At 37.9% G+C, this 15,019-nt stretch overlaps 2 protein-coding genes across 16 annotated transcripts in view; one reads left to right on the top strand and one right to left on the bottom strand.

Moving 5' to 3' along the window:
* The window catches only part of PPP2R3B (protein phosphatase 2 regulatory subunit B''beta), a 177,121-nt gene that overhangs the window by 116,233 nt on the left and 45,869 nt on the right, over nucleotides 1–15,019 (top strand). For 2 of the 8 annotated variants that reach the window (XM_001365071.4, XM_007501034.3), the window contains exon 13: nucleotides 2,592–3,867. The exons of 2 other annotated variants lie outside the window; for them this stretch is intronic. In XM_001365071.4, the coding sequence (XP_001365108.1) occupies nucleotides 2,592–2,736 (145 nt within the window). In that variant the 3' untranslated portion in view covers nucleotides 2,737–3,867. 4 more of the 8 variants (XM_007501031.3, XM_056807784.1, XR_008914075.1 and 1 more) reach the window with 3 other exon arrangements.
* LOC100011334 (cohesin subunit SA-2-like) overlaps nucleotides 3,713–15,019 on the bottom strand; it is a 127,591-nt gene continuing 116,284 nt past the window's right edge. For 6 of the 8 annotated variants that reach the window (XM_016424820.2, XM_016424819.2, XM_056807779.1 and 3 more), the window contains 3 exons: nucleotides 13,595–13,754; nucleotides 11,892–11,973; nucleotides 3,713–6,665 (listed from right to left, as the gene is read on the bottom strand). In XM_016424820.2, the coding sequence (XP_016280306.1) occupies nucleotides 6,654–6,665; nucleotides 11,892–11,973; nucleotides 13,595–13,754 (254 nt within the window). In that variant the 3' untranslated portion in view covers nucleotides 3,713–6,653. Of the gene's footprint in view, nucleotides 6,666–11,311; nucleotides 11,485–11,891; nucleotides 11,974–13,594; nucleotides 13,755–15,019 lie in introns of those variants that run through there. The other 2 variants (XM_056807780.1, XM_056807782.1) reach the window with 2 other exon arrangements.

Here is a 15,019-nt window from a genome sequence, read left to right as displayed (position 1 = left end):
TGCTTTTTATCATGTTTCTTCAATAACATTTGGCTCTGTGGACCTCTGCCCTTTCTTGCTGGCCTCCCTGTTCCCAAACTCCAGTTCTGCTGCTCTTACCGATTATTTTCTTTTTCTGTTTCTTCCTACCCCCAAATCAGTGGAGAGGAAGTTGACAGGCCATCTGGGCCACCAAATGGAGAACCTCCTTTTCTTCCCTGACAGGTAGACAACTTGAAGATCGTAGCTGGGGGCCACCCATTCCATCCCCTCTTCTTACCGAGGAGGAGGAAGGCTGACAGCAGTTGCCACTTACCCAAGCTTACAGAGGCACAAAGCAGAACATGGAGCCTTGGATGGCCTGGGCACAGAAAGGCCCCTCCACTTCCCCCATTACTCCATCCTGCCTTGTGGGGCCCAGCAGTTCATCTCCCACATGACATACATTCACAGCTGACCCCCACTGCTGGAGATTCCAGCTTGTCCTTGAACTTCCGCAGCTTCTAGCCCTTCTCTGGTCTTTGCCATTTGCTGCTGGCAGGGTCAGTTGGGCTTTCCTCAGAAGAGTGCCAGTGCAGGCATCTAGTCCTGCCCTCTCATTCTAAATGAGGACACGAAAGCGAAGGGACTTGCCCGAGTCCTCGGGGTGCTCGTGGATACAGGATCTGAACTCAAAATCCAGCACTCCTCCTAGTGTACCATGCCGTCCACTGATTTTGACACCACTGACTTTTGCTAATATTTTGGGGGTACAAACTGGTCCAGGGTTTTCACACTGTCTGACATCCCACCCCATGAGGAGGGGCTCTCTGGGACTCCTTTTCTCTATCCCAAGTGATTGTATCACCGTAAGCAGTTTTAATAGGACTCACAGGCCTGTGTGCTCACACCCCAGTCTGCCTCCAAGCCCCAGGCCTACATCACCAAATGCCTGTTGGACATTTAAGAGTGGACATTCCAGAAGTGTCCAACCCAGCATGTCCAAAACACAGCCTGTTATCATTACCCCAAAACCCATCCCTCTTCCAAATAGCTTATTTCTTACACAGAACAAAAAGCTCACAGAGGGAGACACAGAGAATGACAGCTTCGAAACAGTGGAGCTTATTATATGCTTAAAAAAAAGATATGCCACACACAAATCATGGGTTCCTATGCAACTTTATATGGAAATGTTCATCTTTTCGGCATTTGCAAAGTTCAAGGGAAAAAAGTTGCCCAATTCATCAAACACATGATTCTTCTGTATTTTCTCAGGGTCACTAGCTCAGCATTAGCCTCATTTCCTTATCTCTGCACTTCCCCATACCCCCCCCCCCAATCAAGGACTCTGTTTTGCCATTTTTACCTCCACAACATCCCTCATCTAACTTCTCCACCTAGACGGTCACAGGAGCTTCCTGCACTGGTCTCCCTCCCACGTCCGTCAGTGTTGGAGTCTGTCTTCCATACTATTTACTGTGTTCTTTCTTCAGCATGGATAGGACCCCAGAACTCCTCTTTTCAATCTCAAGTGACTGTCAACTCTTAAGGTAGCACAGAAATTCCCACTGAGCTTTCAAAGCCACAACCTGGCCCCAATCTATTCCTCCTGTTCTGTGTGACTTCACTTCTCCAACTAATCTTGTTTCTGTGTGTACACGGAATATTCTATACCTTCCATTTCCATGCCTTCATACTGGCTGCCTCCCAAGCCCAGAAGGCACCATCTCTTCTACCCCTACCCCTCCCCTCCCGGATAATCACTTCATTCAAGATACAGTTTGCCCCCCTCCCATTAAAAAGCTTTTCCTAATCTCCCCCAAACTCCTCCTGCCCTCTTCCACAAACTACCTAATTTACAAAAGGGTACCAAAAGTCTTAATGTGGTTTTAAGGTTTAATGGTGGGTTTGGGACACCTTGTATACTTGCACGTGAGCTCCGTGAGATGTAGCGAGTATTTTTTCTTCTTTGTATCTCCAGTGTCCAGCACAGTGCCTGGCACCAGTAGGCACTTAATGTTTGTTAGTTGATTTCTCCAACACTTAATGTGATCCATTTACCACCTGCCAAATGTATTTAATTGTTAAACTTGTTAAAACTTTTATTATAGAATGAACAATGCAGATTTAAAATTTCATGTTGTATATGGGCATCATAAAGTAGACTGTAGTTCCTAAAAGGTGGTGGGTTTTTTTTTTAATTTAAATGGGTATTTTAGCAGAAGCATTCAACTTAAAAGCTATATAAATAGCCTTAAGGCTTTGGAAAGCATCTTACAGTATCTTAATTCTCACAACCCTGTGCTGTGACAAAGTATTATCCCCCATATTCTGGGTCAGGAAACCAAGGCACCAAGAGGTTAAATGATTTGCTCAGGGTCATGACTAGTAAGTCTGAGACAAGATTTGAACCTGGGTCTTCTTGACACCAAGTCCAACACTTGTATTCACTGTACCACCAAGCTGCCTGTTTTAAAGGTTTTAAAATATATATGTATATGAATGTGCACATTCATACATATATTTATGAAAAACAAATCTGGCTTTAAATGTATAAAAATTATTACCAGGATTAGGTAGGCGTTTTCTTTTGAATGTTATGTCTTTACCACCGCCTTTTCTCCTTTCAGTTACGAAGCAGAACTGAGTCCTATAGCTGCTCAGAAGGCCAATGCATTAAAATTTCAATTGGATAAAAGACCATTCTTTGAAATGCCTTCGCCTCTGGGTAATGTAGATTTGGATGAGTATGAAGATGATGTGGAGATATTATGATTATGACCCAACATAGAAAGACTGTCTGCAGCAGGTCTGCTACAACACAAATGATCAGTGGCTTTGTTTTCAGACAGTAGTAGCTTTTTGTGGTACAAAATATTCAAAATCTTTTAAAGAAAATGAAGTGTATTTGTATGGAATGATAATTTTGTATTTATTCAATATTTGAGCTTGTAAAATAGATATTTATTTGTAGATGGAGCATATTTCCTTAATTGGATTAATTTTTTGTTCTCTAAAGCCTCTGCTATCTCACAAGATGAGTCTGCGCCATTCTTTCCAGTTAATATATACATGGTACACACACCTTGGGGCTCTAAAGCTGTGAGAAAAACTACCTATTGCCAGGAAGAAGAGGCTCCTGATTCAGGATCTCTTGCTTTTGCTCCTAAAAGAGGGAAAAATAAGTAAAATCTTCTATACCTGGCAAAAAGAAAAAACCTAGTGGTAGTTGTATTTTCAAAAGCTGTCACTGACAAACTTTCATTTGAAAACTATAATATGCATCCTGGCACATACAGGAAGAATTGAAGTTTTTAAAAACTGGCTTTCCCCTTCTGTTTTTAATTAAATAAATCAGGTCTTCTCTATTGATGTATATATATCAGAAGAATGCTCCTTAACATTTGAAGTGGGTTAGTATTTATACTAAATAGTCTGGCTGGATATTTTTACTCTTTAGAGAAGGGATTTTTTTTTTTGCTTTTAAAAAACATATTAATATTACTTGATCTGTGATGTGCACTAATATGTTGTGGGCATTTAAGGCTTCTATTTTTTCCTCTTTGAAAGGTTAGTTATTGACACATTCCATGAATATATAAATAAAAGTGTCACAGCAGCTTGAAATTCTGCCACCTCACCTGCCCATCTTGATGGCAAGAGAGTGTGTAATGGATGAGAGATTTTTGTTTCAGTTTCATAAATCATAAGGTTGTAGTGCCTTGAAATGTACATAACAGCACACAAAGAGTTTGGGTATAGAACGTCTTTCAGCAAGTTTATTTGAACGTTTTCATGTAAAATGTACAAAAAGATGTAAAGTTATTTTTGTTTGCTGTGTAGATCAGTTTAAAAATGTTTAAAAATCATGTTTGTATTTTCAAATAAAGCATTTAAAGATTTTCATTCATGTATCCATTTGTTGTAATATTACCACAGGTAATGCCTACATGCAGCAAATTATTTTACTGTTTCTGGACACATCTCATAGCTTTACACATGGAAATATTAACACTGGGTAGTTTGACACAATGTTTTGGGAAAGTATCTTGGCACCAAAACCAGAATCCTCCATTTTAATTTCCCGTGTGGAAAACCTTAGATGTTAAAGATGGTTACTGATTTTTGTTACATTTATGATGACCCAAAATGTAACACACCAAACCAATTAATTACATAAGGAAAGCATACTCTGCCCCTAACCTCTGGCTTGTACTGACTTTAGGAGCAAAAGGTTGGCAAATAAAAATAGCCAAGTAGTAAATGCATGTTAAAAGCAACAGAAATACAGCCCTTACAACCCATTAGCTGACACTGTTCTAAACTCTTTTCAGGCTTTCATCACATACTGTCTCACCCATAACATCTCTAATTTCTCTGAATGTGATCATACTTTAAAGCTTTGCCAATACTCCTTTGCAACCACACAGACTTAGAAGGCCAGTCTGAAGATAGCTCTGTCACCCTGTTTGCTTGCTTACGTTTTTATTCCAAATAGCATGGAGCAAATGTAAGATTGGGGCCTCCTGTTGTCAAGGCCATTTATTTTCATTAAGGATATCATAGGATCCCTGAAACTTGAAAAGAACAATGGTATATACTTCCCCACATTAACACATACTGTAACTGCAGTAATACTATTTACTTGTTCATTAGAAAAGCTTCTACCAAGGGTAAATTTCACTTTGGAACACACCATTATGGATGGATTTTCCTGTACTGTTGGCAGGAACCTTATTGTTACCATAAATTCACAAGTACCTACATCATATGAAAACTGATCGATCATATGTACCCAGATCAAACCAATCCACTTATGTTCCTACATGCAAAAGAATGAATAGTTCTTGCCTGTGCATCCAACGAGGACAGGGGAACAATTTCTTTTGATCAGAAATATCAGATAGCTGTATCTTCTAAATTTACTCTCCCTATAGTTAAGGCAATGAGTCATATGGTCACTAATCCAGCAGCTGTCTTGTTGCTTTAAATATTACACACACACACACACACACACACACACACACACACACACACACACACACACACTTTTTGTGATAGGAAGGGGACAGAGGATAGGAACACAATATTTTTGGCACAATAAACTAAAGAGATAAGGATTCTACAAATTCAAGATAACACTGTTGTCACACTAATGAAATATATATAAAATTTTCATTTGTGTATAAGCTGCTTCCTCACCACTCCTGGGAGTCAGTCACATCACAAGTGTACGAAATGCAGTCCAATACCTAAAAATATGCATAGAAGCCCTTAATACAACAAGCAATCATTCATATTTAAGTGCTTCCAATGTGATGGGGGTACCCTTTCCATAGGATAAGTCTGGCCTGCCTAGTTTTCCAAAACATATTTTCAGAATCCATTCTTTTATCATATTATATAAATATTCCCTTGACCAACGTAGATGGCAACCCTTAATAAATGATCTTCATAACTTACTGTGGCTAAAATAATTCAAATGTGGATCATATCTTATTAACGAACCCTTTTGACATTAGCTATAGCTTGGTCCTTGGATGGCATACACATAGTTCACTAGACATATACTCAAAAAGTTGAGTCAAGATAGCTTAAATGTTTCATTTTTTTTCCACTGGTCTCTTTATAAGCACCTAGTGTAACAGTAGGCACTTGATAAATATTTTATGATGATTATAAAACAATGCAATCATAGGAACACAAAAACATGTCCATCACCTATAAGAACTGTGGTTTGTTTTTAAAAACAAAATGCAGAGACAGTCACATGTTGACCCCTCATCAAAGAAAGGGAAAAAATTTAAATGAAACAAATTGAACCTACAGTCCACAAGCAAAGTGTGAAAAAACCAGCCCTGGATACTTCCTGAAGAAATCTTTCCAGTTGAAACTTCAGGCATGGTCAGAGTTCTCACTGAAAATTCTTCTTTCTTTCTTATTTGTATGCATGCTATATAACATGACAGCAGAATATAAACTCCTTGAGTGCAGTGATGCTTTCTTTCCCTTGTTTGGTTTATGTTGTTTGTCCGAAGATATTAAATATTGGTTAAACTGAAACCATCAGAAGTTTTCCCATATATAATGGTAAGAAGGTTAATTTCTGCTTTTGTTTTCCTTCATAAACAGTTAGCCTGCTGTTTTATTAATTTAAAGAATGAAAAGAGGAGACGGGAAGAGAGAATCTTTCCTTTAGGTTGTCGTTTCTGAATTCCACCTGTTGAATTGAAATTTAATAATAGGAATTGATGCCTTATTGTTAAAAGGGGGACTTTGCCTGATAAATGTGATTTTTGGATAACAATCTTAATATAACCAAATAATTCTGTATTCATTATAAATACCCATAAAAACAGTAACACTGTTCCATTTATCACCCATGGTACCGTTCTGTCAAGATGTCATTTCAACTTATGTTTTCACTGAAAAAATAAACTTTAGGCATAGTATGCCTGTACATAAAATAAGCCAAGGTAGGTGAAAGACTACCCTGGAGTAAATTCTGAGGGAATTTACTTTTCTTTGGACCTGAAACACCAAGAGTCCAAAGAGCACAATGGTCCAGGATCCAGTGACAGTCCCACTTCATAAAGTCGCTGTTTCCACTTGTCCACATGAAAATCTAAAAAATCAAAATGTTGCCTCCCAAAAAAGAGCAGCTTTTGATCTTCACCACTTTTCCAGCTTTTTCACAAATTTACCTACCAAAAAAAGAAAGTAATAAGATGATGATAAGATGAATAGTGAAATAAAAAGTCTTTACAAAATGAAAGTAAATCTCATCTTATTGTGGCCCATGATACATGATCAGGTCATAGGTGAGGCCACTCTATAAAGAGGACCCATATTCCTAGTAACTAAAAACTTTGTTTAGAATCCAGGATGAACCTATGTTATGACAGATTTGGAACCTAAAGAAGCATAATACTCCACAGTATTATGTAATATTATCACCCTAGACATTTGTGTACATGAATAAGTGTCAATCGATGTCTATGCCATTACAGATGCTATTGGTTCAATTATTTCTACGTCCAGTGAAACCCTATAGGTGTCTGATAACATTAGGACTAAGGAAGTTAAAAAAAAGAAAAGAAAAATGCTTCCCTTAAGGGAACCTACTAACTGATGATAGGAATAACTTACACTGTTATGCTTACACTGTTATGCTCACCCTCTTAAATACTGATAATGGGACTTGTCAACACATATACCCCAAACCTCAAATGGATCTTGGATTTCACTGGTAGAGAGACTCCTGCCAATGATGCAAACCCACCCATACCTGTTTAGCCTGTATTCATGCCCTTGTCTATGTGCTCCTATATTTGTACCCTGTGTGTATGGGGGGAAGGGGAGAAGTCCACTGAATATCCTAGAAGTCTTTCTTGCTTTCGCCATATACTAGGAAGATGCCAGCAGAGCACACCAGCTATTGATCGGTTATCTCTGGCTCCTGTCCTGTATGTAGCCCACCGTCTTTTTCAAATATGCATTTCTTTGATAGCATTCTTTACTAGTTGTTACAAATAGCAGCTGCCTACTCACAACTACCATGTGCCTCTTCACTGCCCTCTGGGTAATACTCATTTCAATTCCTCAGACAGTAATGTTCTTGACTCTCCATTAAATGATGCTGGTGGAATAATAGTTTTAAGACAAACATCTGTTTCAGGGAGAAGCCTGATATCAATGAAAGAACTTTGCAATTAAGGCAATTTGTACCTATACTGTCCATCCAAAACACTACCCGATGAACAACATTCTGAAGCATGGTTAAACAGAGATAGTGTTATCTGCTAACAGTGATACCTGTAGAACCTCGCCATCCTTAGGGCAAGGAATCATCACCTTTTTTGTTTCATTGATTGTTTTGGCAATAGTGACATCCATGTGCCCCTTCTCAGAATGGCATTTTTAAAATTTATAAAATAAAAAACAGTGAATTACAAGGAAATTAATCATAAATGAGTTCTTGAATTACATGATTCGATTGTCCTTTTTAAAAAAAGTTTACACATTCCATCTTATGAACACCTGCCCTTGGGAATCATTATCTGACTTGAGGCTAGGCTGCTCTTCCAGGACAGCCCTTTGATGTGCACCCATCTCCAGCGTGTCTCCTCTCCCCACTCTGCCCTCAGACTTTACTGTGCTTGTCAAGGGCACCATCATACATTCACACTTGCAACCTTGGAGTCCCCCTCACCCAACAGAGCTCATCACATGCCAAATCCTGCAGATGCTCCCTCTCCAAGATCTCTCCTCAATCTCCTTTTCTCCACTCTTACAATCTTTCCATCCCAACCGCCCCCCCCCCCCCCCCCGTGAAATTTAGATCACTCCACCCTACTTAGATATTTTATGGAGAAGATGAAATTGTAATCTCCTGACTGAACAATGAAGGTACTTAGTTCTTACTTTATAGTGAAGCTAGAACTTTAAGCTAAGTCTATTTTTAGATCTTAATACAAAAAGGTGTTAAGTAACTATAAAGGTTAAATTAATTGCAAAAGAAGTGTTAAGTAACTCAAAAGATATAATCTAATCAAAGAAGATGAGAATTAAAGAATGGGCAGTCCTGAAGGAAAGCCTCTGATGTGATTGGTAAATGTGAAAATTTAGAGGAGGGGACACAAGATTAAAAGGTCTATATATTTGGCTCACTTCCTCTCTCTAGTACCTTTTGGCAGCAGAGAGGTGGCTGGTGGCAGCATGCTAGGCCTTTTGGCATCTTGGCATGGCTACAGCTAATTTTGGTTTGGTGGTGAGTTTCTGGCTGAGTTTTTCCTCCTTTACTTTCCAAACTTTATCCTCTTAAAAGCCTCTAATCTCCTTCAGAGACCTAGTGGTGGAGATCTCAAACTCCCCCTGGCACAGGCCAGGTGGGAGAAATCCTATATCCTCTTCCCATTTTCTCCTTAAATCCATCCCTCTATATTAATTAAAATTACCATAAATTTACAGACTGACTTGGGTATCTTATTTGGGATTTTTCCCTGGCGACCAATTAATTTAGATTTTAAGTCACAACCCTAAAATTATCTCTACACCTCCCCCAATCACATCAGCCTCCTATGTGCTCACTCAGACTCATTTCTCTCTTCCTTCCATTCCATCTGAAATGACCTTCAGAAAGCTCCAAACTCCTCTGCTGGACATCTTAAAGCTCCAAATTTGGCTACATTTCCAGGTTTGCTATACATCATGCCCTTTATTGTTCGTCACACATGACATTCAGTCCCCGTCTCTGTACTACAGCATGGCGTATCCCTCATGCTGAGAATATCTCGAGTCTCACGTCTTTCTTAGAGAATCCAGTTTACTTCAAGGCTCAATTCAAATGGCAACTTCTTTGTGATACTTTTCATGATCCAGCTACTACTCCCCACATCAAACCCCTGAGTTTGTTTTCTATGCACATAAGTACATATTTATAGGTAAGCATTTCCCTCTTACCCAGAGTGTCAGCTTAGTGAGGACAGAGGCCATTCTACTTTTGTCACCATATTTTCAGTGCCTAGCCCTCAGCTTAATACCTGCTTATCAACTGATTTTATGCCTTGCTCTCTACTAATGATCTCTGATATAGCTTTCAAGGAATCTTCAATAAATTTTTCATATTTATTATAAGATTATAATAAGATATATTATAAGACCTACTGGAAGTCTTTAAGGCAGGATTCTGTTCCATCAAATATTTTTTTTTAAATAACCAACAATAAGCAGTCTTATCAGTGTGCTGATAAATATATCAATTATAAATTATGTTGGACAAAGCTTTGTCTCTCTAATATTCTCATCAAAGATGCCCTGGGGGCAGATAAAGATTATTCCCCTTAAATTTTGATATATCTAGAAAAGTAGGCATATTGACTGGTAGCTATTGATGTTTTCTTAACCTTTGGGGGGGGGGGTTGAGTTAATAAAATCTGAAATGTTTTTCCCCAAATTTCATCCCAGATTTATTCTCCCATGAATAAATCCTTCAAAACCTTCACTTCACAATTATCTCCTTCAGCACTGATCTCCTCTATGAACACTTGACCAACTCTAACTACTTTTTCTGCCTTATTCCTCTTTAGGGCTATTTCTAAATTCTAACAGAGGCACATGTGGGACTGTGATATCATTGTCCAAATGTAATCAATATTGTCTTTAATGGTAAAAAGTCTTTTTTTTTTTTAAATAGTCTTTGATGATGAAAAGTTATTATGAAAGTATTTAAAATTAATCAATGAGAATCTTTTAAAATGTCATCTAAAGCACAGATTTCTTCCAGATTTAGTCAAGTACACATACTTGTCTTAAACCAAACTTCTCCTTCCTTATGCCTATATATATGCTTGCTGAAGCAACAGCATGGACTTATAATGGGTAAAGTGTTAGATTTGGAATCAGAAGATCTGAGTGCAAATCTCATGCATCTACTGTCTGTTCATGGACAAATCATCCAACCAATCAAAGACTCAATTTCCTTGTCTATAAAATGGGGATCATAATGCCTATATTACCTACCTCAAAGGATGTAAGAAAATCACTACATGAACTTTAGAGCACTATAAAATGTAAGTTATTTCCTAAAAGGGTCAGAAGGCACTGAATGTGAAGAATGTTGGACAACATCGTGAAAACTGAAATGGACTATTTCTTGACAGATTACTAATCATTTCAGAATCACCTATACACAATCAGATAATTGATTCATTCATGGATCAAAGGTCAAATCAAACATAAAATTAGATAAAGATGAGAAATAATTCAATGCAGTTATATCTGCTACAGCCTATGCTGTTTTGAAATAATTTCAAATCTGAAAAATGGGATCTGGCTTAAAGACAGAGTATAATTAGCATTTCTTAGAGTTTAGTTAATGCAAAAAAGATCAAAATTGGGGGCAGCTGGGTGACTCATTGAATTGAGAGTCAGGCCTAGAGACCGGAGGTCCTGGTTCAAATTTGGTCTTAGACACTTCCTAGCTGTGTGACCCTGAGCAAGTCACTTAACCCCCACTGCCTAGCCCTTACTGCTCTTCTGCCTTAGAACCAATACAGAGAATTGATTCTAAGACGGAAAGTAAGGGTTTTAAAATAAAAAAAAAAGACCAAAATGATCACTAATTACACATCCTTGTCATGGAGATAGACATAACAACCCAGAGTAAAACTAACTTAGTTTTCAATTCAACAAGCGTTCATTAATCATTTGCAGAGTGCAAGGCATGAAGTTAGATGCTAGCAATGTAAAGTCTTCACAAAAGCTTTGGGAGGTAGTAGGTGCTATTAATATCCCCATTTCATAGATGAGGGAGCTGAGGCAAAACAAAAAACAAAACTAAGTGACTTACCCAGGATCATACAGCTAGTAAATGTTTAGTTGGATTTGACTTAGGTCTTCCTGACTCCAGGTCCAGAGCTCTATTCACTGTATCACCTGGGTGCTTCTATGTACACCAGTTTATTATAAATTGTAATAAATAGCTTTATAGTCTTCCATTTTTTTAAAAATTGTGGGTCATTGCTACAAGAAGATCAGACATCAGAGTAAGACTCTTGTGAAGCGATCTTAGCCTAACCACCAAAATTGAAATATTATGCTTCCCAACTAAATCCAGCTCGTTACCATATTATGTATTCATCCAATTCAGGAGCCAGAGCTCACTCCCTTTTCTTTTCAGTAATTCTTCCTGTGAAATGTCTACAACCAACTATTGAGCAAAAGGAGGGTGTGAAAACTAGAAGTAAAGGTGCAAGTCCAGGGAAGACAAAGAAAGCCTAAGAGACTTTGACAGGATAGGAGCCACAAATGCTGGAAATGTGGTAAGTGAGGTGGAATAGCAATGGGAGAACAGGTCCATGTCCCACAAACTTCTCAAATACTCATAGAATCTGCTCAAGCCTAGAAAGGTTCACAACCCAATCAGTTACCTCGTCTATATCAAGTACATCAATTTCTTCATTGAGGTCCTCTGTCTGTTCTTCAGGTAGGCTTTCCATCAGGTCATCCATCCTGCAAAAAGGGAGCACTTTGGTCTAGACCAGGATCTCTACCCAGCTCATTCCCTTATCTGATAACAAAGTGAAGAAATAAAAATCTTGGCTTCTGGGGAGAAGTTTGATACATATATACATGTTTCTTTAAAAGAGAAAGGCATGCTCTTTTTCAGTTGTAAGAAGAAAGATTTTTTTTTTTACTTTTTAAGATTTTAACAAAGACAGGGAAGCCCACATGCTACAGTGTTTCAGCTGGGGATTCTGAACCAGTGTATTAACTAACAGTTCACTGAAATGTCATCTACAGAATTAATAATATATCAGGAATGACACTCATTTTCTCCTTTCCTGGTTCTTGTGGATTTGCCGTCACTACAGAAGGGAATTTCATTTTAGTTTTCATTAATGCTAAGGATTTCCAATTGTTTTTGTCCTGTTTTAAACCTTTTTTTTCCTAGTAGCAACTCTTAACACAAAAGGGCAAGGGCTAGACAAACAGGGTTAAGTGATTTGCTCAAGGCCACAAGTAAAAAAGTGTCTGAGGCCAAATTTGAACCCAGCTCCTCCTGACTCCAGACCTTATCCACTGTGCCACCTAGCCACCCCTCCCAATTGTTTTTAATATTTATCCCCATCACCTGCCATAAGAAGTTAGGAAAGAAAAAAAATATAGCAATCTCATTCTCCTAGTAATTAATGGTCCCAAGCTCTGAGCTTTTCTTAGGCCCATATTATAGTGAGCTACAACTGTTGAGAACAAAATATACTAACTGATGGCTCTGAGAATACACACAAATTGACTTCTGAAAAGTTTCAAAGTACTAAATAAATCTATTTTATTTTTAAATCTGAAATAATTTAAAAAATATGTTCCTAATGGCCCACTTCCTTGGTTTCTCCCATCCCTTTAAAGACCTCATAGCTCATCTGGCCTCAAACTCAATTTACTCTAAGATACCTTAGATGTCCTCAAATTAAACAGTAAGCTTTACAATGAGATCCAATGTTGAACTAAAATGAATGAGGGAAAGCTACAGGGAATCAGATTTTACTTCACTATGACAAATTTATATTTTCCAGTTCTGTAAGCAGTTCAAAAAACCCCAAACTAGCTTCTTGTGAAGCTATTCATTTTTTCCAATGCTTTCATTAACTAGCTAGTGAATGAAAGCATTGGAAAAAATGAATAGCCTAAAAGAAAAATTTCTAGGAGGCAGAACTAGATTAACTCTAAAGTTCCTTTGCTAATTAATTCTAAGAGTCTGTACTCAACAGGTTTCCTGCTCTTTGTTCAAGTCCTACAAGCCTAGAACCAGGCAAAGTGTCTCCGGAAAATCTCTCTTCTGGTTATGTTGTAGCTTTACTAAAGTGTTGCCATCCTTATCAATAATAACCGACAGGTTATTTTACCATTCTGTATTTAAAAAAGATACTTTTCTAGTGGTAACAATAAGATATACTACACACCCTAAGGAAAATGGATTATTTTTTAAAGACTAAAAATACCTTTAAGAAGATCATATCCTAGGTGCATTTTCTCTAAGAAGCTGAACTAGGGCACATTTTCCATACTTACACACAAAGAACAACTCAACATGATAAAGAGGAAAGCCATTTGAGATAAATCTCCCCATTACCTCTGTGTGGTGTCTTGAACTACAAGGCTTGACACATCCATAGTGTTCTCATCTGATGTCACTGTTTTACTTTTCCATGAGAAAAAGGACAGCTGTGAATCTGAATGTAAATCTGTTGCTTGCCTTGAGCTCCCAGGAAGTGATATGTCCATAAGACTCCCTATAAACGAGTGGAAAGAAAGAAAATGTCAAGATAGAGGAAACAAAACCCAAATGAAACATCCAAAGCCAACCAAATTGGAATGGTTATAGCATGGCTTCTCAGGAATGCAGCAAGCCAACTTGGCTCAACACAGAACAGAGAGACTTGGGACCTAGTCCTGGCTTTCCTGTTGGGTTTGTATTTGACCTTTACCCTGAGATTCCTAAACTTCTATTACTAAATCTTTCACTAAGATGTAAACTAGAAATAAGGGAAACCATGACAAAAGATTCTGTTAGAACTGTGCATGATCTCCCAAAGACTTCATGAAAATCTAAGGCAAGTAAGGAAGTTGCATCACAACAATGTTAGGCCTTTTATTTTTAGAAAAGATAACTTTCCCTAGATAAGGAAGAGAGCCTGAGCATGCCAAGAAAACTGATATGGTAGAAATATTATGCTATGATCCTAAGCAATAGAGTTTAGACTGGTTGTTCTATGAAAGGTATTTAAAATGCTTTCCAGGGGCAGCAAGGTGGCTCAGTGGATAGTCAAGCTTCAAAATGGGAGGACCTGGGTTCAAATCTGTCCTTACACACTTCCTAGCTTTGTGATCCTGGCTAAGTCACTTAATCCCCATTGCCTCACCCTTAACACTCTTCTGCTTTGGAATTAATACTTAGTATTGATCCTAAGAAGGTACTTAAAAAAATAAATAAATAAAATGTCGTCTGGAATTTAATTGGCTTGGGTCACTAATGCAGCTTCCTATTCCCCAGAGTACAGAAATATTCCCAAAACAAGGAGCTGGAACATCTTTTTCAGAATTCTGATTAGAGACCAACAGAATGATCAACAGGAGAACTACACTCAGCTAAATCAAGCTGCATCCTTGATGAATAATCCCTTCCTTGCCACGAATGTCTTTTCCCAGGCAGCTCTAAGAAAGGCCCCTTTTGTTACTTGTTTAAAAACCTGTAATCTTATTCTGTTATCTTAAACCTAAATAGCCAGAATGTCTTGGTCTATTCTAACTAAAAAGAGAAAACAAATCCTTGTTTAAAAAAAACAATCTTGTTGATCTCAAGGCATAGAGGAAAGAATTCAATTATTAAATTGTGTTAAGATTTAGGGAAAAGATACTTAGACTTCAAAGATGTCACTGATAAGGAGAAAATTCCATATATGCCAAAAAATGTATTCACAAAGATGGCAGTCTTTTGTGATGGTCAAGAACTAGAAGAAAAGTAGATATCCATCACTTGGAAAAGGACTAACTAAGC

The sequence above is a fragment of the Monodelphis domestica genome, chromosome 8 (genome assembly GCF_027887165.1).
Source record: "Monodelphis domestica isolate mMonDom1 chromosome 8, mMonDom1.pri, whole genome shotgun sequence".
NCBI lineage: Eukaryota > Metazoa > Chordata > Mammalia > Didelphimorphia > Didelphidae > Monodelphis > Monodelphis domestica.
This window is presented reverse-complemented; position numbering and strand designations above follow the sequence as displayed.